At 34.0% G+C, this 20,549-nt stretch overlaps 2 protein-coding genes and 1 pseudogene across 2 annotated transcripts; all 3 read left to right on the top strand.

Moving 5' to 3' along the window:
- The first annotated feature begins 3,145 nt into the window (after positions 1-3,145).
- On the top strand, positions 3,146-4,908 carry LOC149229646 (GTP-binding nuclear protein Ran1B-like). The gene is made up of 5 exons (XM_089381087.1): positions 3,146-3,253; positions 3,352-3,419; positions 4,186-4,275; positions 4,385-4,564; positions 4,839-4,908. The coding sequence occupies exons 1-5, from the start codon at positions 3,146-3,148 to the stop codon at positions 4,906-4,908; spliced, it is 516 nt and encodes a 171-aa protein (XP_089237213.1).
- Positions 4,909-5,692: 784 nt separating this feature from the next.
- On the top strand, positions 5,693-6,832 carry LOC149229647 (protein DMR6-LIKE OXYGENASE 1 pseudogene; annotated as a pseudogene).
- Positions 6,833-9,475: 2,643 nt separating this feature from the next.
- On the top strand, positions 9,476-10,933 carry LOC149229648 (putative UPF0481 protein At3g02645). The gene has a single exon (XM_089381088.1). It carries the CDS (start codon positions 9,476-9,478, stop codon positions 10,931-10,933), a length of 1,458 nt encoding a protein of 485 aa, XP_089237214.1.
- Positions 10,934-20,549: the final 9,616 nt, after the last annotated feature.

Genomic DNA, 20,549 nt, shown 5'->3' on the forward strand with positions numbered 1-20,549 from the left:
TTGAATATGGTACGATCCATGCTTTTCTTCAAAAATGTAAAGATAATGTTTTGGGCTGATGCTGTTCTATGTGCTGCATATATAAAGAATAGATGTCCATCTAATGCTATAAGAAACAAGACTCCTTATGAATTGTGGTATGGACATGTTCCTTCGGTAAAACATCTCAGGGTCTTTGGTTCCATCTGTTATGCTTTAATACCAAAGGTACATAGAAACAAACTTGGTGCTAGAAGTCGTAATTGTATCTTCCTGGGGTATTCAAACACCTCCAAAGCATACCGCCTCTATGATGAAGTAAATAAAAAGTTTGTTGTATCTAGAGATGTAATTTTTCTTGAATCATCCAAATCTGACAATGTTGTTGAGCGGCAACTTGATCGCTTGGATAGATTCGCAAAAACAAAATCATTTCAAGAATTTGATAATCAGATTCCACATCTTGAAGGGGGGATTCCTATTCTAGATCAACATGTGGAATCTTCTTCTGAAGAACACTCTCCCCCGAATGAAACTCCAACAACGGATGATGCTTTAAGTGATGTAATTGATAGAATTGGGAGACTCAATCTTGATTCAGTCCCAACTCAATCAACAGAGCAGCCTGGACCATCTCAGAAAGGTCCCCCAAAGTGGCTAACAAAGACACTTGAAAGTGTTCATCCTGATGAAATTGGAAAAACAGGAACAAGAAATTCAAACCGGCAAAATGGAGGTGATGTAGATGACTCTAATTCACCTATTGATATGGATGTTTCTTATGATTGTGAATTGAACTTTTCTACAGATTTTGAACCAACTTCCTTTAAAGAAGCTGCTTCTCATGATGAATGGAAAGAAGCAATGCAAAAGGAGTATGATGCCCTCATAAAGAACGGCACTTGGAAGCTGGTTGATCCTCCTTTTGGAACCAAACCAATTGGCTGCAAGTGGGTCTACAAGAACAAGTACAAAGCTGATGGCTCACTTGACAAGCACAAAGCTAGGCTTGTGGCAAAAGGTTTTGCACAGAAGGAAGGGGTCGATTATGAGGAAACTTTTCCCCCCACAACAAAATGGGCCACCATCCGAACACTCTTTGCACTAGCAGCATAGAACGGTTGGAAAGTCCATCAAATGGATGTAAAAACTGCCTTCTTGAATGGAGTTCTAAAAGAGAATGTTTTTATGTCCTAGCCTGAAGGATTTGCTGTGAAAGGGCATGAACATAAAGTATGCAAACTTGTGAAGTACTTATATGGCCTCAAACAAGCACCGCGAGCCTGGTATGAAAAACTAACTGAGCATCTTCTGAAACTCAACTTCAATCATTTTGATCTTGATGATGCAACTTTATTTGTCAAGAAAGTTGGCAAAATAGTTGTATATCTTGTGGTATATGTAGATGATCTTTTAATGACAAGGAACAATGAAAGCTACATTGCATCCATAAAGAAGGAATTGGGGAAAATTTTTGAAATGACTGATTTGGGCTATGTTCATTACTGTCTTGGCATTGAAGTAACCCAACATCCAAAGTCCATATTTCTTTCTTAAAAGAAATACATTGGAGATTTGTTGAATAGGTTTGGCATGACAAAGTGCAATCCTCTTACTACTCCAATGGAACAAAACTTAAAGCTCACATCTATTGAAGGAAAGGAATTTGAGGATGCAACAAAGTATAGACAACTTGTAGGAAGTCTCAACTACCTAACCACTACCAGACCAGACATTTCATTTGCTGTTGGAATCCTCTCCAGGTTTATGCAAAAGCCTTGTGAGGGACATTGGTCTGCTGCAAAAAGAGTTCTAAAGTACTTGAAGGGAACTCAAGACTTTGGAATCAAGTACACACAGGTGGATGACTTCAGTTTGATCGGATACTCTGATTCAGACTTCGATGGAGACAAAGAAACTAGGGTATCTACTTCAGGATATGCTATGAGTCTTGGATCAGGTGCTGTCTCCTGGAGATCACGCAAACAATCAGTTCCAGCAGATTCCACAACAGAAGCAAAATACGTGGCAGCAGCTGAAGCAACAAAAGAAATTGTGTGGCTCAGGAAAATTCTTGAAGATTTGCAGGTAAAACAAGTACAATCAACTCCACTCATGATTGACAACACCTCTACAATAAAGTTGGCCAAGAACCCAAAGTTCCATGATCGAACAAAGCACATCAATACTAAATATCATCTGATCCGACATCATGTTGAGGCCAAAACAATCCATCTCCGTCATTGTTCCACAAATGAGCAAATTGCAGACATCTTCACCAAAGCGCTTGGAAGAGAAAAGCTTGAAAGATTCAGAACGATGCTTGGACTCACCAACATCCCTTCAGATTAAGGGGGGGAATGTTGACACCTAATCCTCACGATTGGGTGAATTTATGTAAATAATTAAATTAGGAATGTGAACAGTCATCAGGAGATGAACTGAGCAGTCACACCCTTTTGTATATAACAATAACATACCTAATGGAATGAATCGAATCAGTTTTACTGCCTATTGGAGTTACTGCCTGGCCTGACATATGGAATTGTCTTGATTTACTATCGAGTACTCACATGTCTGTTTAAGGTTAAAAAATTAGTAAACTGCATTCAAATGCATGCTAGTCACATTATTTTCTGCTGAACAATTATATTGCAGATAAGTAGGCATTGTGCTGTTGGACAATTGTTCAACTTATGAATAATTATAGGTAACCAAAAAATTTGGTTTCTCTAGTAGAGAACTATTTAGCAGAAAATGAAAATAGATTGCTAGTATTTTCTTTCAGCTAAGATTAACATCCTTTGAGTTTTCTTCGATCTTCAAGACAAACTATTTCCACTATTAAAACTTAAATAGATATAAGGTAGAGGGTAGGCAATATTTAGCTGGCCAGAGGTCAAGACTACCTTATGTAACCCAATGTATAATCGTGAACAACTATAGCTTGTATTGAAACACTTGCATATAGGCAATGAAGCACATAAAGTTCCATCGTAAGTTGCACATGTACATAATCAAAATGTTTGCTATTAAAAAATTTAAGAATCAATACACATTTTAGCCTAGGAGACCATGACCATATACAACGATGAGAATAGAAAAATTATTTCCCAACTTAATATTCAACCTCAGTTTGATTTTCTTGTTTATAATCTAGGAAACCATGGTAAGAAGGCTAATAGATCTGGAGGAGGAGCTTAGAATGATGGCTCGAGAAGTCCATGGTTATGTGGAGGCTATTCTGAATAGTCTTGCTGCAAATGTTCCCAAAGTAAGACATCCATGTGGATGAGCACACAATACAGCCATACAGAATCTCAGTGTTTATTCAGTCCATGATACTTGAATTGATGATTTGACGATTTGCAGGCTGTGGTGCTTTGTCAAGTTGAGAAAGCCAAGGATGAAATGCTGACCCAACTTTATAGCTCAGTCAGGTAAGGTTTAATGACAAAATATGGTTAAGGTACGTCAATAATTAGTTTGATTATTTTCCCATTTCTGTATTTTGCCAGACTGATTTTGATTTTCACTTGAAATCAGGTCTCTTGGGACTTTACGAAAGTAGTGTTTTTTGTCATCCTCTGCAGGTGTAGTAGACACCTGTTGATTGGAGCACTGTACATTTGAGCTTTTGGGGTGCCTTTTCAACTTTTTGTTTAAAAAGGTCCTACATGGATTTAAACTTGGATCAATCCCAAGAGAACTTTTGACTTATCAATTCTATTTTCCCGTGTTGATATGTATGTAGTGTGGGCTCAATAGCAACACCTTTTAACCTCAATATCAATGACAATGGAGCAACTATGAGCCCTTTTTTGGTTCCTTTTTATCAGCACTCTGTTTTACTCATTTATGTCTCTTTATTTTGAATTTTAATTTAATTTAATTTTGAATTTATAGACAGACTATGTTATTGGTTGTTTTGATCAATACTGGTTTGCTTTTCCTGCTTCTATTGGCATTTTCCTCGTTGAATTGGCGAGGGTTCTGTATTTTTCCACTTATATTTATTTGAATTTTAATTTAGTTTAATTTTGAATTTATAGACAGACTCTGTTATTGGTTGTTTTGATCAATACTAGTTTTCTTTTCTTGTTTCTGTTGGCATTTTCCTGATTGAATTGGCGAGGGTTCTGTGTTTTTCCACTTCTATTTATTTGTTTCCTTCTTATTTACTGATTGGGATTTTGTTTGTTGTAGTATTCATGGGCAATGTGAAGTTATCATGTTTGATGTTACTGCACGATTAACTTACAAGAATGTCCCAACGTGGCACAGAGATCTTTGCAGGTATCTCTTTTGCAGAGGGGTTGGATCTCTAAGTAGAAATGAAGGTTCATTAGTTGTGTGGTGGCACAACTGCCTGAACCGATTAGCTAAATATCTTTGTGAATTTCAGGGTGTGTGAGAACATTCCTATTGTTCTTTGTGGAAACAAGGTTGATGTGAAGAATAGGCAAGTGAAAGCTAAGCAAGTTACTTTTCATAGAACGAAGAATCTTCAGTACTATGAGATATCTGCAAAAACTAACTACAACTTTGAGAAGCCATTCCTGTACTTGGCACGGAAGCTCTCAGGGTGAGCCTTTAATCTAGTTTCTCATGCTCCCTAATATGAATGTTATATTAAAAAATTTGCGTTGATTCTATAATGGGTTATTTTTATAAGGATCCAAACCTTCATTTTGTGGATTCACCTGCTCTTGCTCCTCCTGAGGTTCAGATCAACCTTGCAACCCAACAGCAGTAAGTAGAATGCTATTTTCTAATTATTTTTTGTTAACTTTTATTGAAATAATTTGCTCCATTTCTAAAAGATTGAAACTTTGGCTTACAATCTTTTATGTTGTCAGGTTCAAGGCAGAACTTGTAGCAGTTGCTGCCCAACCCCTTCTAGATGACGATGATGATGCTTTTGAATAGCTTTGTTAAGATGCTTTTGCATATTTAGGGATTGGTGGATTCAATTAGTTTTGTATCATTGGAGTTTGCTCTTGAGTTCCGACATTTAATTCTAATTTGCATTTGGGGCTTAGAATAGCATTATCGCATCTCTCTATATGTGATTTGGGTACTGTGTAGATGTTTTCATCGGTGGAGTTGGCTAAGCTATCTTAGTTCAACTCCATTACAGAGCTATTTTTATATGCTAAGACAGTTTTTTCCGTTATATACTCTTGCACATTTTGCACAAGAACTTTTTGTACTCTTCAAATATTTCAAGAATGCTCAAGTGCCTTTCGTTGTGTACTGTTGGGGGAAATGCTAGTTGCGATGATTGTTGCTTGTAATATATTATGGCTTGTTAAAACTTTCTCTGAAAATTCTAGCTATGTCTGAGGATTTATTTTAACTCTGAAATTGGTTTACATAAAGCTTGTACAATGAACAGTTTACCTGCTAGACTATCAGAATAAATGATATTATAAAGTAAGCGCTAATACCTTGTATACGGGCCAAATCCTCCCTTTGCAATATTGTTTTCATCCGGGACACTTTCTGTTGCAACTGTCAATGTTTCCGTGGTAAAAACTATTGGTTGACCCTACGTATAGCCTCTGTTTCCATTCGGGGCTCTACAGATTGCAATTTCTGCAATGCGAACTTGCAATTTCTAACTTCGATTAGAAGTCGTGCAACATCCGTATGGAAAAAATATTGTATTCGCAATAACATCAAGAGGAAAGAAAGATGCATGTCCTCTAGAATGGATCTTCACACTGAGACCAATGCTAATGGTGTTGAGAAACTACTGTGCAATGGAATAAACAATGTTGAGGTGCAGAACAAATATATTTTGCCTCCCCAGGAGCAACCCAACATGTCTCAGGTATCTTTCTACGAGAGCATTCCAGTGGTGGATCTAAAACACCTGGATGGCCCTAGCAGAACCACTGTCATACAACAAATCCAACGTGCATGTCAGGAGGATGGCTTTTTCCAGGTACAACCTTCAATCTCCAATGTCCCAAGTTATGATTTTTTTTGCGGAAGGGATTGGATTCATGAGGCTTTGAATTTTGAATCTCATGATATTGCGATATAAACTGTTTTGAAGATTTGAATTTTGAATCTCATAATATCTCTCAATAAACTTCCAAAATCTCAATTATGAACATTAATTCTTAAAAAAAAAATTGTTCAAATTCAGTATTAATATGGTTGAAGCTGCATGATATGATCAGATAGTGAACCACGGGGTACCAGAGAGGGTGATGAAAAACATGATGGGAATCGCCAAAGAATTCTTCGAAATGCCGATGGAAGATCGTGCATGCCTCTATTCAGAGGATCCAAAGCAACTGGCTCAGCTTGCTACAAGCTTCAATATTCACAAAGATGAAGTCCTTAACTGGAGGGACTATCTGAGACACCCTTGTTTTCCATTACACGAAGTCATCGACTCTTGGCCTAAAAAACCTGCAGCCTATAGGTAGCCATTAAACCTTATGTCAACCATTAAAGTAGCAATCATAACTCGTTTGGCTTAATATAATATTGAAGCTTTTGTTACAGGGAAATTGTAGGCAAGTACACTGTGGAGGTGAGGGCACTGTGTTTAAGGCTGTTGGCTGCAATTTCTGAAGCTCTAGGACTCCATTCTGATTACTTGAATAATATTTTTGGGGAACACAGACAGCTGTTACTTGTAAATTACTATCCACCATGCCCAAACCTAGATGTTACCCTTGCTTTAAGAAGCCATTCAGACGCAGGTGGCATCACTGTTCTAATGCAAGGCGATGTCAGCGGTTTGCAAGTACTTAGAAAAGGGAAGTGGGTTGCTGTAGAACCCATTGCTAATGCCTTTGTTATCAAACGTAATAAGCGAGTCTTCCTCGGTTAAAATCAAAATAATTCACGGGCTACATAAGAAACCTCACAAGCTTTTGATAAGTGATCAGTTAAAGAATATTTGTGATGAGTCTGTTCAGAGTATTAATTTTCAACAATGATCAAAAATATTTTGAAAAAGAAGTTAAAATAACTGGGTGGGCATAAAAACGTTCCATTACAGACCGTTCAAGCGAAAGAATACTCACTCTATAATACTGTGTAATCCAGTTCTAGATATCATACTCACTCTATAATACTGCGTAATCCAGTTGAGCGATGAAGCTATATTTTTGATAACATGATTGAAGCATAAAACTAACCCATACCTGCCACCAACGAAATTCCTACAATCTTGTACAGTTGATAACTGTGGCTATCAAGCCTGCCTGGGTATTCTTGTGGGTATGTTGTCTGTCGAACACATAAAGGTATCGCCATTTCATTAATTGGGCTCTCGATTGATTTCTGCATAAAGATTCACATTGTCTAAATCTAAAGTCGTTTCCATTCAACAGTCTACAGATTCTTCTTTAACTATAGTAAAACTGGGAGATGGAACGCTTATCAAAGCTAAGGTAGCATCTTAAATCCAAACTTCTGACTCCCATTTGAAGTAGTAAAACTTGGGCGTAAATTTAGTAATGAATTGAATCCCCTCTTGCTAAACAAAGGTAATATTAATAACCCATATGCGCTGGTTTCTATCAGACAGGAATTTCTGTGGTGGTTTCTCTCATACACGAGTACTATTTGTGAACTTTGAATGTGAAACTACTTTGAAAGAACATTCCAAATGATTTTATTTTTTATTTTTTAAATATTTTTTTATATTGTCTCTAGAGAGACAATAGTTTGAATTATGATTTTATTTATTTATTTTTAAATAATTTTTTATACTGTCTCTAGAGAGACAATAGTTTGAATTATGGACATATAGTCTCTTTAGAGACAATATGTTTTTAATCTCAGCTATTGTCTCTAAAAATACAAAAATGTAATTGTCTCTAAAGAGACACAAATGAAGTTGTCTAGAGAGACAAATGAAATTGTCTCTAGAGAGACAAATCAAATTGTCTCTAGAGAGACAAATCAAATTGTCTCTTAATAGACAATAATTCTTGTCTTTATAGAGACAATAATAATATGTGTTCTATATTGTCTTTATAGAGACAAATTTTTGAGACATTATATTTTGAGACACCCGCTTAGAGACAATATTTAAGACAATACACAAGTTTCTTTTTGTCTTAAGTTAAGACAATTGACTCAAATATTGTCTTAAAACCCCCCTACATGTAGTAGTGTATGTTGGGGTATCCACAGGGGAAGGTGAATCACTCACCCTGTTCTCATATAACATACTAAAAAGGGGAAGGTGAACCACTCACCCTGTGTTCACATATTGGGACATGTACTCCACAGGTGAAAGTGAACCACTCACCCTAAGCTAATATAACTCCAAGAAGAACCCTAGACCCCAGGATCTCCGAGAGCTTAATGTTTAACCCAATCAACCTAGCCATCCATCCCTGGGAACCCCATTACTCCTCCATAGATGATGACACACAACTCACTAAAGAGATTATTCAAAACACATTGTCTTACAGCTACCCATTCTAGTAGTAGTGATTTTAGCAATCCTTTGTTTCCTATATATCTAGAATACCAAATCAAAAATCATGTGAAAGAAAATATTTAAATAACCTTACTCCCTCTCACTAAGGGAGACCACAAGCCTAATATTTTCTAATTCATGAAGGTGCCCCAGTGCCTATTCTGCATAATTTTATTTCATAAGACTAGACTCTCTCTGGTTTAAGTTGCATGTTGTAATAAAAAGTATCCACCTGGCTACCTGCTCATCTTGGGATCCAATAACTGAAGAATTACCAATCAACATGTGATGCTTTTGATAGTTCATTTCCATAGGGAAGTCCTTTGCTATAATTACCAAGAAGGTTCAACAGAGAACTCCCTCTCGGAGAGATAAGATACAACATTCTTCAATTTGTAACCATGAGTCCTACTCATCTTCTCCAAGACCCAAACGTAGCTTCACAGTATGTGCTTATTAATTATAAACATCAACAATTCATAAGGATCTTGTCTTCCCTCCGAAGCATCTTCATCAATCAGGGAGGCTTAAAATACATCCTTCTCAATGAAAATTTGAACGAGTTTGTTCATCTATCTGGTGTACTTGTTTTTCCAGTCAACGTAGGATCACACAGTATACACTATCCCAGTGCATTAGCTAATAGTAACATATTGATCCAGTCAACTATCCAGGCCATACTATAACTTCTAAGAACGTTAATGACTATATGTTTTTAGCGTAGGAATGGTCTACAAAGTCTGCATACTGCATTAATATAGACATCTTTAGTCCTTGCAACAATCACATTCTTATTTTCCATATTAGACAATCCAGTCATACAGAGGTTCATATAACAACACTAGTTACATAGTATGCTTATTCTTCTGAGATTTCATTAGAGAGGATTATAAGAAGTAGCCCTTGGACTATTTAGCTAAAGATTGCAAATTTTCGGCAACAAATAACCAATCTGTATGGTCGCGAGTCGGCATGCACAATCTGAAAACAGGTTGGTAGTTGATGCAGAGATTTAAAGAAGTAGAGGTGGAGATTGTGATGGCGGAAGCTGTTGTGTTTCGTAGTGAGTGGGTTGTTCAAATTAAAGCGATGCTCCATGAGGACGATGATGAGAATTGTGAAGCAAATGGTAATGGGATTGGCCCAGCAAAGGTGGATGCGATCCTGCGAGTGTCCACGCCTCTGCTGAAGACGAAACCAGAGGCTTATATTCCGCAGTTTCTGTCGATTGGGCCTTACCACCATTCCAGTCTGGAGAAAGATATTGAATCTTCATGTGCTGAACGTAAGATTTCAACGGCAGAGATGTACAAAGCCAAGTCCGCGGCCAGGCTGTCGCAGGAACTGCGCCAAGGTGCAGGTAAGGGTTTCAATTCTATAGTTGACATGATGGAAGTGATGCGGGCAGAGATAGAGCGTTTCTATCACTTGCCACCCAGTGAGAGTAGAGACGCGGAGAATTCCCAGAACTTCGCTCTGATGATGGCGGTAGATTCATCCTTTCTCTTACATTTCTTAATCTTCCTCTCGACGCCTCATGAAGAGAATGACATGATCGAATCGGCTTCCAGTCTCAGGAGGCTCAGTGCAGACAATGGCATGATGATCGAATTAAGTCCGCTTCATGAATGTATAAAGTGTGATATTCTGAAGCTGGAGAATCAAATCCCGTTGGCAGTCCTCAAAGGAGTTTTCGAGAACATGGATGGAAGTGATTTATGGCATCAACGCTTCGATCAACTGTTGCAGAAGACGAGGACGGAGCTTTCTCCTTTCTGGGCACACGTTTGTAATGATGGTAACAAATTACTAGTTACTGTTAATGATGAAAAGCATTTACTAGGTTGCATGCACGCATTCATTGCGCCAATCCTACAAATGCCAAGTGAGGAGGAGGAGGAGGTGAAGGCGACTTTATGGCAAATTTTGGATATCCCTGTTATAACGCTCAGATATTTTCTCCCCACTGCAACCTTTGAACGCAGGTATGAAATCGCACTGAACGCGGAGAAGTTGGCGAAGAGCAGGATTCAATTCAAACCATCTAACAAGATTCGTTTCGACAAATACTCAGGTACGTTGTACCTTCCAGAGATAAATATATGGGAAACCCACATGGAAGTGTTGTTGAGGAACATGGTTGCCATGGAATTCAACGATCCCAGTCGTGGAAATGCCGTGATGCGTTACGTGAGTTTGATGAACTGCCTCATCCAGACTCCTCAAGATGTTCGCGTCCTCCGGGATTGTGGTGTCATTCGTACCAACACAGATGTCTGCGTCATAATGAACCGCCGCGTTGTTCGTACCAACATGTTAACAGACAAACGCATAGCCAAGATGTGGAACGCCTTGGGTCAGCCCTTCTTTACTGGTCACTTGGGACCTAATTTCGACGACCTCGGTAGAGGACTGCTTGCTGTGCTCACGGAAAACGATCGCAAAACCAAAATCAAAAGAATGGTTTGTGGACTTTTCGAGTACTTATCGAGCTGAAACTTTCTACTTCCTACCGATGGGTACTTGGTTTTCGCCATGACTGTCATACAGACCTACTGTTCCTGGAAACAAATATCCAATAATCCACCTTCACCTCCTGCTCCTCCGGCTTAGTTTGTAATCACTCGTTTAAGCCTTTAAATTGACCACTCTATTTGACATGCTAGATTGGCCACTCCGTGTATCTTTTCTATTATCCAACATATATATATTTCACGTATGTTTTGTAATGCCCGATCATCTTCATTTCCTCTACCTTTGTTTGTCATAGATTTCTGTCTCACATATTATGATGCGATTGCGAAGGTTTATATACTTATGCGAAGGTTTTAAATTTCTCGGTGCACAGCTTCATCCTTTATTTTATTATTCGCCTATAGATGTCGACACCTATATTGGAATCGGCTTGCAAGCTCTTAATTTTGCTTATAAATCCCAAAAAAATATTGACGGTGGATATTTAACCTTTAACCTTTTAACCTTTACAGAATATTTTTGGCAGTAGTTTTCCCAGGTTTATGTTTAACCTCTCCAGAAAATTTTTGACAGTAGCCTTCCCATGTTTATAGTTAAAATCTGAAACAAAACTTAATCTTGAACTTTTACAGTCTGATTTTTAATTTAATAGAATGAAATTTTAATAACGTTCTTTCTTCCTCACGAACCGTCCCTTTCCATCATTCTGCCCCCCTCATATAAAATTCGGTTACATAATTAGTGAATTCAGTATCATGAATCACTGACTTCAAACATCTCTTCTTTACCCGTGACTGTCTATCGTATCGTCAGTAAAAGCATATGAAGCACTGACTTTCTCAGCGGTTGGTCCTTGTAATCATTATTTCTTCTCTAAAATCAATCTGCACGAAATGTTTATTGTCACGCTCAAGGCTGTGATCGGGGGAATCTTCCCAATCTTCCTGCAGCGCGTTCGTTCAACAAATGTCAGGAACAGGCTGCCAGCTTCTGTATCATCTTTTGTCGTGGTAAAGGTGGCTTATCACTGTACTATGACAATAACTTGTAACTGACAATACCAGATTTTAACATGTCTCACCGCTGTACACTTGTCATGATAATAATTTCTTTTCAAGGGAACCTCTTACGCAGTAATTATATAAAAATAAATATTGTAATATTTCAAAGAAAGCAGGGTTTTTTTTAATAAATTTGGTTTGTCCTTAGAGTTTTGGATAAATGTGAAGTTACTCAATTCCCTATTAAGATTAAGATAAAATTGGATAGATTAACAATGTAATTCTATCAAATTTACCATAAATAAAAAAATAAATGTCAATTCATTTTAGAATAACAAATTATCATATTTTATATCATGTACTGTTAATATCATTTAATGTTAAAATGGTGATATTAATATTACTTTGTTAAAATGGTGATATTCATATTACTTTCTTAAAGTGAGGTATTAATATTAGTTGTATTATGCTGTGTTAAAGTGATAATATAAATATTACATTTGGTTAAGTCGATTTAATATCACTTAATATTAAAGTGGTGATATTAATATTACTTTGTTAAAATGGTGGTATTAATATTACTTTGTTAAACTAAGGTATTAATATTAGTTGTCTTATTTGGTGTTAAAATGATAATATAAATATTGCATTTGAAAAATATTTTGGTTTTATCTCAAAAACTTTATATAATTTACAAAATAAATAAATTTTATTTTCATTAATTACATGTTAACAAAAATAAATAAATATATAATAATACCATATATTAGCACTATTTATCTCATATAGTGTTAACACTGTGAGCCCTGTATCTTGTGTTGTTAAGCCATAACTTCAAATAACATTATTGTCTTACATTTAACTTTTTTATTACCTAGAATAAAGTTTTTACATTGTATATAATACAATAACTTTTCTCTTGTATTATATGGCGTTAAGGCAATAGTATAAATACCATATGTGTGTAACATTATGGTATTACAGCTAATTTTATTTTATTAAGTAACAAAAGTTTTATACAATTTACAAAATAAATGAATTTTATTTTCAATAAATTTGATTATTATATAAAACCCCTGTGAGGACTCTTTAAATTTTATACATTTTACATAATAAAATAACTTTTCTCATATTTATCCCTGCGGCGGGTAGATGGTCAAATTAAATATTAATCCATTGTTTACATCAAACAACTATTTATAAAGTTAACCTTATAAATATAATAAATTTATTTTTTTTGAAAAATTTTAAATTTATTTATTTAAATCATGATTGGTTAACTATGTTTTATTCTTAAATGGAAAATTAAATTATTTATGTTATTTTGTTATTAAATTTTATTTTAAATAAAAAATACAAAAATAGCATCAACGTGAAAACTATATGCAATTACGATGAAACTTTAAAATGTGCATAAATAGATCGAAAATCAAATTATTTATGTTATTTTATTATTAAATTTTATTTTAAATATAAAATATAAAAATAGAAAGTAACACTCCAAATTCCTACCAACGTGACAACTATATGCTATTACCATGAAATTTTAAAAGTCATCCACAGTACAAATTAGATTATAACACCTTCAACCAAACTAATTTGTGAAACCATTAACTAACCATTAATATCAATATCTATTAAACTTATTAATTATTATAGTTAATATCTATACAAAATTATTAATTATGTCAAGAGTATCAAAATGATAAAATCTATAATTATTAATTATGTAAACATTATCAAAATGATAAAATATATAATTACATAGATATGTGAAAGTCTTTTAAATGAGTTACATACATATAATGGTTTCTAAAGAGTCTTTTAATTGGTGTTACTTATGTATAAAGATGAAATCTGACAATCAAACTATTTATTTTAATAATATTTAAATTTAAACATTTTTCAAAATTAACAATTATTTAATTAGATAAATATAAAAAATAATACAACTATTAAATCTAATAAGTTATTTAGTTTAAAAAATCCAATCCTCCAGGCTATAATGTTTAATATTAAAGTGAATTAAAAATGTGAAAATTCCACATGTTCTTTAAATACTAGTAATATCCACACATTCCAATATACACACCCTCACAAAATTTCGGTGAATTTTGAGCGCTTTCGGTGAATTTTGAGTGCTCGAGATTTAATTGCCAAATTACATTAATGCTTACATTTTTATTATTGGACCGTGTTTTGTATCCAATTGAGTTGATGTTGAGTTGATGCCAAGTTGTGCGCTAGTAGCAATAAGATCCCTACTTTCTTTAAACATTTTAAAATTGGAAGAATATTGGATGTAGAGAAAGGGTGACTATAAAAATAATAAAAATAATTTTTCTTTTTTATTTTTATTTTTATTTTTTTATAGTTTTATGAACTAGAAAGGAATGGAATGTTTTAGGGTAAGATTAAGAAGAAAAATAATGAAAAATATAATAATTCTGAATAAAGAATTCAGTACTTTTACTTCACCAACTTAATTTTAAATATAAACTCATTTTTATTTTTACAAACTCAAGTATTTTTGTTTTTACAAGAAAGAAGAAAATAATTGTTGAAAATCTTATTGGAAGCTTTTTAGTGACACGTGTCAAAATCTTATTTGAAGTTTTTAGTAATGTGTTTAAATTGCAAGTAACTCTTTCTTTTATTTGTCAATGATTTAGTAAAAAAGCCGATATTTTTATATCAACTTATAAATTTTTGTTTATATCTATAGTCTTTCATATTATTTATTTTCATCTTAATTAATACTTAATCATAATTACACTTTGAATAAAAAATTATTTAAACAAATAAAATAAAATATGTTACTTTTAAAACATATTTTTAAATATTTTTATTGTTCTTTAAAAGTGTTACAACTTACAGCATGACCATAGAAAAGAAATCCTTTATTATTTAAATATTTATGACATAAAATTAAATTAGTTATCACCATTCAACATCAATAGCCTAGTGTTATTGTTTTTAAAGTTCTTCTTCATCCATACCATTCAACATCAATAGCCTAGTGTTATTGTTTTTAAAGTTCTTCTTCATCCATGCATAATCTTCCATTCACATCCATGGATGGGGTTTGTTGAAAAAATAAGAGATTTTCCATACATATAATAAACTAAAATGAACAAATATGGCATTAAAGTTTATACAAAAAAAAACATACACAAATAGAATTCTTAGTATCTCTCCCTTGTCAAAGATAATGCAATTATAAACTATCTTGCTATAGAGCATACAAAAATACATGAACAATACTATACAAAAAGTTCTAAAAAGATAAAAGCTCACATTGTATTTTTCCCAATGCCACCCAAGAAAAGCACTAAATTTCTTGAACCAATTGGCTCCTTAGATGACACATTAAAGAAAAAGAGAAACTGTTATATAGCATCTTGGAAAAGAAGCAATATGACAACCAATTTATAGACAAATTACATTTAACCAAAACTAATTACATCATAGTAATACAAAATAAATTAGTAGCTAAATCTATGCGACCTTGTATTCTTGTATTATATGGCTATATTCTTGTATTATATGGCATTAAAGCGATGGTATAAATATTACATTTGTGTAACATTACGGTATTACAACTAATTTTATTATATGACTTAACAAAAGTTTTATACAATTTACAAAATAAATAAAGTTTATTTTGAATAAATTTGATTAAATAATTGTATATTAAAATAATATTTTAGCACAACACTTTCCAATAACATCAGTTTTTTACATTTAATTTTTTTATTACATAAAATAAAGTTGAGACATTGTTAATATTATTATTATTATTATTTCTAAAAATATAATAAGAAACTGTGATCATAGCAATTTAGGATGATTATTGTTTTTTTCATCAAAAGATTGATAGTTTTTCAAAGTGCTTAAAAGCATAAATTTATGTATAGCTATCTTATTGATATCAAAAGAAATGTACGATGTGTTTGTGAAGGTTTTTGTTACTCCTCTCTCTTACCAAATATAAACAAAGGGGTTTAACTCGGTTGCCCATTCTACCAATATCATTTATCCCTCTAATCATCATATTCCTCATCTAATGAAATGATTTTGAGGGTACCTATAGTAAGATTCTTGAGACAAAATATGGTAAAATAGAAAGAAGATATTCAACTCTTTAACACCCAACCTTTTTATTTTATTTTATTTTAATTGTAATTATGATAAGTGTTTAATAAACCGCTCAAGTGTATAAGCCAAATAACCATACAATGGACTATAATGCAATGGCATCAAAATTTATTTGACTATGGCAACCCACTACGCCAATCCAACAATGGACAAATGATATAACATTAACCACTAATAATTTCACCAAATCATATGAACATTCGAATGGCCAGGTTTTGTGATGCGTTCAGTCCGCATATTCCAAATGAGGATCAACCTTTGTTGGGCAATGTGGCAGATCTGAAAAATAAGGGCGTCATCATCTTACCTCCCACAACAGATGGAGAACCTTTGGCTAAATGGCCTCTCGGCCCTCACTTTCAGTGCTTCACGACTGCACAAATCAATGGATGGCCTTTTAGCCTCTACAACCCAAATTTATGTATGGAATGACCCTTTATTATATGTTGTGGCTATGTGGCCCTCACAACAGAGAAACATGCTTTAGTCAGTTAATGCCCGTTAATAAAGCATGATGGCCCCACCCTTTAATGACCAGAGTGGTCAAAATCTCAGTAAATGGCGACCTTCTTATATTTGTGTTGTATGTAGATTACCTAGTCCTAACAGTTAGTTTAAAAAACTCTATCCCATGGTGCAATAAGAAATTGACACCTCTGGTTTCATAGAATGAATATTTACATATAAATTTGTTATGGGTCTTCTATGAATGCATGCATTTACATTTGATCAGGTAATGACAAACCCAGATGCTCCTATTCCAAGCAAACCCAACATGCGGGAATGGGTTCACTGGTATAATAAATTCCTTCCCTTCTCCTTTCTTCAATTTATACAAACATGCAGGAATGGCTTCACTGGTATAATAAATTCCTACCCTTCTGCTCTCTTCAATTTATATAGACAATACACTAAAAAAACAATACACTGCAAAAAATTGAAAGAGAGACACTTTAATGGTAATAATATTTGGTTATTATTACCAGGTCTGATATGCACATCGAGGTTGCAGAGTTCATATCTCCAGTTTCAGTATCCTAATATGCATGCTTGAGCTTCACAGCCTCTGCAATCTTATCAAAGTTTCTAGTGCATATTAGACTAGATAGGTCTGATTTTATTTGGTAGTGCTCACATTCAATTATAACTTGATGGTGTCTAAACAATGGCACCAGTTTAGATCGTGTTGTGCCATTGTCCATATTCAATGAATTCACTGCCTTTGTCCATATTCAATGTACTCAGTGCTGCCACAAAATGGCACATACATAGAAGCTAAGTCATTCCCATCCTCACATAGAGTTGCCAGCACTTCCTCTTCCTCCTTTTGCATTTGTACTATCACCACTTCATTGCATATTTGCCACACCATACTATTTAGTATTTTTATATGGGCCAATACACTATCCTAGTCATCCCAGCTGTATAATGCACAGTTGTACCATTGTAACACTAAGATAGGCACTAGAAGCTATGCTACTAGAAAGGATTAAAAGTAAAGTAGGATGCTAAGACCTTAATGTCTTTGCATGTCAAACACTATGTAATAAATATTCAGGTTTTCACATGGAGTTCATAGGTTCAAGGGTAAAACATTGAGATCTGTGGCCAGCCCTAATAGATTCAAGGTTGTTTGCTTCTGGACTGTAACACTATCTGAGAAACATTTTGTTTGCTCATTGAGTCTGTTGATTCAAAGTTAAAATCAATATTATCTAATAAAGAGTTTCTTTTTAGCAAGAGCTAATAGATTCAAGGTTAAAACATTCAGGGCTGCAACTAGAGTTAATAACTTAATAGATCCATCTTCAAGGTTAAGACATCTTTTTTTTTTGGCCTGGGAAACACTATCTAATAAATATTCAGTTCGAAATAATAGTCTTTGGACAATCAAGTATTATTTAATAAATATTGAGTATTTTCAAAAACCTAGCGATCATATATTCACTTTTAAAACATTAAAATCACAGTTTTTGTCTTGTCAAAATACCATATAATTGGTACTAGAGAATAATAAATTCAAATTTTTGAATATGAGGTTTGCACACAGTTATTATTTTATTCTGGTTAACCAAAATAGATTTGGTGAAAATGGATCTATTATTTATGGTAGTTCTTTAAATTTGGTATCTCAGTGAACTTTGCACCGAGCTTAAAAATAGATTGATAAAGATGGATATAATGCTGGTTGGTATTGGTAATGGGAGTTTATTCATAGTTTTTCTTATAATTTGGTATCTCTTTGAGGTTTGCAGCTGGTTGATGGATAGATCGTAGTTTAGTTGGATCTACTCTAATTTTCATCTGGCTTTAATACATCATGGATGGCTTTAATACATCATGGATTTTTGTGGACTTTAATGGTTAAGAAAATTCTATCATAGTGTATTAGGTTAAGATGGTTTATTTATTTATTTTCTCCCGTCTTTTGCTTAAGTTGATATATTCTTTGAGATTAAGATGCTTTTTTAATAGGTTTGATGAAGATTAATGTATTCTAGTTTACTAGGTTAATATTTTTTGTTTTAGTAATCTTTTTTTTCTCATCATCTTAAAGATAACATGAAGTTAAGATGAATCATTTTAGGTCTAAACTTTTTTGGTTTTAGGTTTAGTTAAGATTAGTCTCTTCTAGCTTGTGAGGTTAATTTGTTTTGTTTTAGTTTTTTAGTTTTTTTAATTGTTTTACTTTTTTAGTTGTTTTTACCTAAGGTGATAAACTCTTGAACCGAGATTTTTTTGTCAGTTTTTTTAAATACTGATTTTTAAGCTTTGAGGTGTAATATTTTCAAGGTTTAGATAGATTTATACTATCTTTAGGTTAGATTAAATGGAACTAATATTCTTACGGATTAGATAGATTTGTACATTCTTATGTTAGATTAAATGGAACTATGTTGAATTCTACTAGGTTATTTACAGTTGTTTTAAGATAATGGTCAATAAGTTGAATAAACAATAATTTTTGTTTTTATATTGGTGATCTCACTCAGGATAGTGACTAATATTCCTAGAGCCACAGATGCAGCTCAAGGCCAGCTAGCCTTTTCACTTGGTGGAATATGTGGATTACATAGTACTTGGCCTTCGTTCCTTCTATTTTTAACAGTTCAAAATGCTGTTTAATTTCATTATTTTATCTCAATGGTTGAGTTTACAAGTTTTTGCAGGGCATGAAATAGATATGCTGTGATTTGTGACATGATGTAATTTCTATCCCATTAACTATTTTGGTCATCTTTTTTTTTGCATGCTTTGTAATACTAAGTACTTTTCCTGTCTATCAGCGGAAATCATGAAGTTCAATGCGTGCAAAGGAGTATGCTTCTGGATACCCTTGCAAAAGAATTGGCTCTAGGAACGATCAGATTCAATGCTAAAGTTGTTTCCATTCAACAGTCTACAGATTCTTCTTTAACTATAGTAAAACTAGGAGATGGAACACTTATCAAAGCTAAGGTAGCATTTTAAATCCAAACTTCTGACTCCCATTTGAAGTAGTAAAACTTGGGCGTAATTCTGACAAATTACTTGGCAGTTACGCTACAATAAGCCTTTTGAAGCTGAAGCAGAATAATTACATATCCTTGGAATGTAACAATGTAACAGAGTGTTGAGCCCCTCTAGAGACATCCTTCTATAGACTTTGATTCTCAAATGATATTTGAGGCATCCCTGTTCTCCTATGTTTTTTACCTGTTTTCTATGGAATGGGGATGAGAATAGGAATGCCACAAATATCATTTGATGCATCTCCATTTTTGTGGGAACGGCTCATTGGATGTCGCTGGGACATCCCCTACATGAAGGGACCATTCTTAGGATATTCCCAGCAAGAAAGGCACTAGTCTGCCATTCCTGAAATTTGGTTCTATGTTGGAGCCATTGGTGAAATTCATTTTCTTGCCAATTCTTGCTGGAAGATAGAGTCATTAACCTTTGGCCCATTACAATGTCAACTTGCAAAGACAATTAAAGCATTGGATAAAGATGCACCCTTTATACTACAACAAACCTTTCATAGGTTGTTTGAGACAAATAAAATGCACGCTGAGTTGAGTTCACTGTTATATATCCATAAATAGAAGTTCCTCCTCAACTGTACATTGTATATATTATAACCACTGACATAATGATGGCATGATCTGGTGAGAAGCCTTCATTAACTAAATTACTTTATGTTATATGGTGTTGACACCTAATCCTCACGATTGGGTGAATTTATGTAAATAATTAAATTAGGAATGTGAACAGTCATCAGGAGATGAACTGAGAAGTCACACCCTTTTGTATATAACAATAACATACCTAATGGAATGAATCGAATCAGTTTTACTGCCTATTGGAGTTACTGCCTGGCCTGACATGGTATCAGAGCCAAGTTCTCAAAATAGTTGTAACTCCATTCACTTTTGCTACTGTGTCTGAGCGCTGTCATAAAACGTTCACCTGAACGTTGTCCTGACCTGAGCACTGTC

Source organism: Pinus tabuliformis, chromosome J (assembly GCF_031772625.1).
Source record: "Pinus tabuliformis cultivar Carrire ecotype Pingquan chromosome J, CPIR1, whole genome shotgun sequence".
Classification (NCBI taxonomy): domain Eukaryota; kingdom Viridiplantae; phylum Streptophyta; class Pinopsida; order Pinales; family Pinaceae; genus Pinus; species Pinus tabuliformis.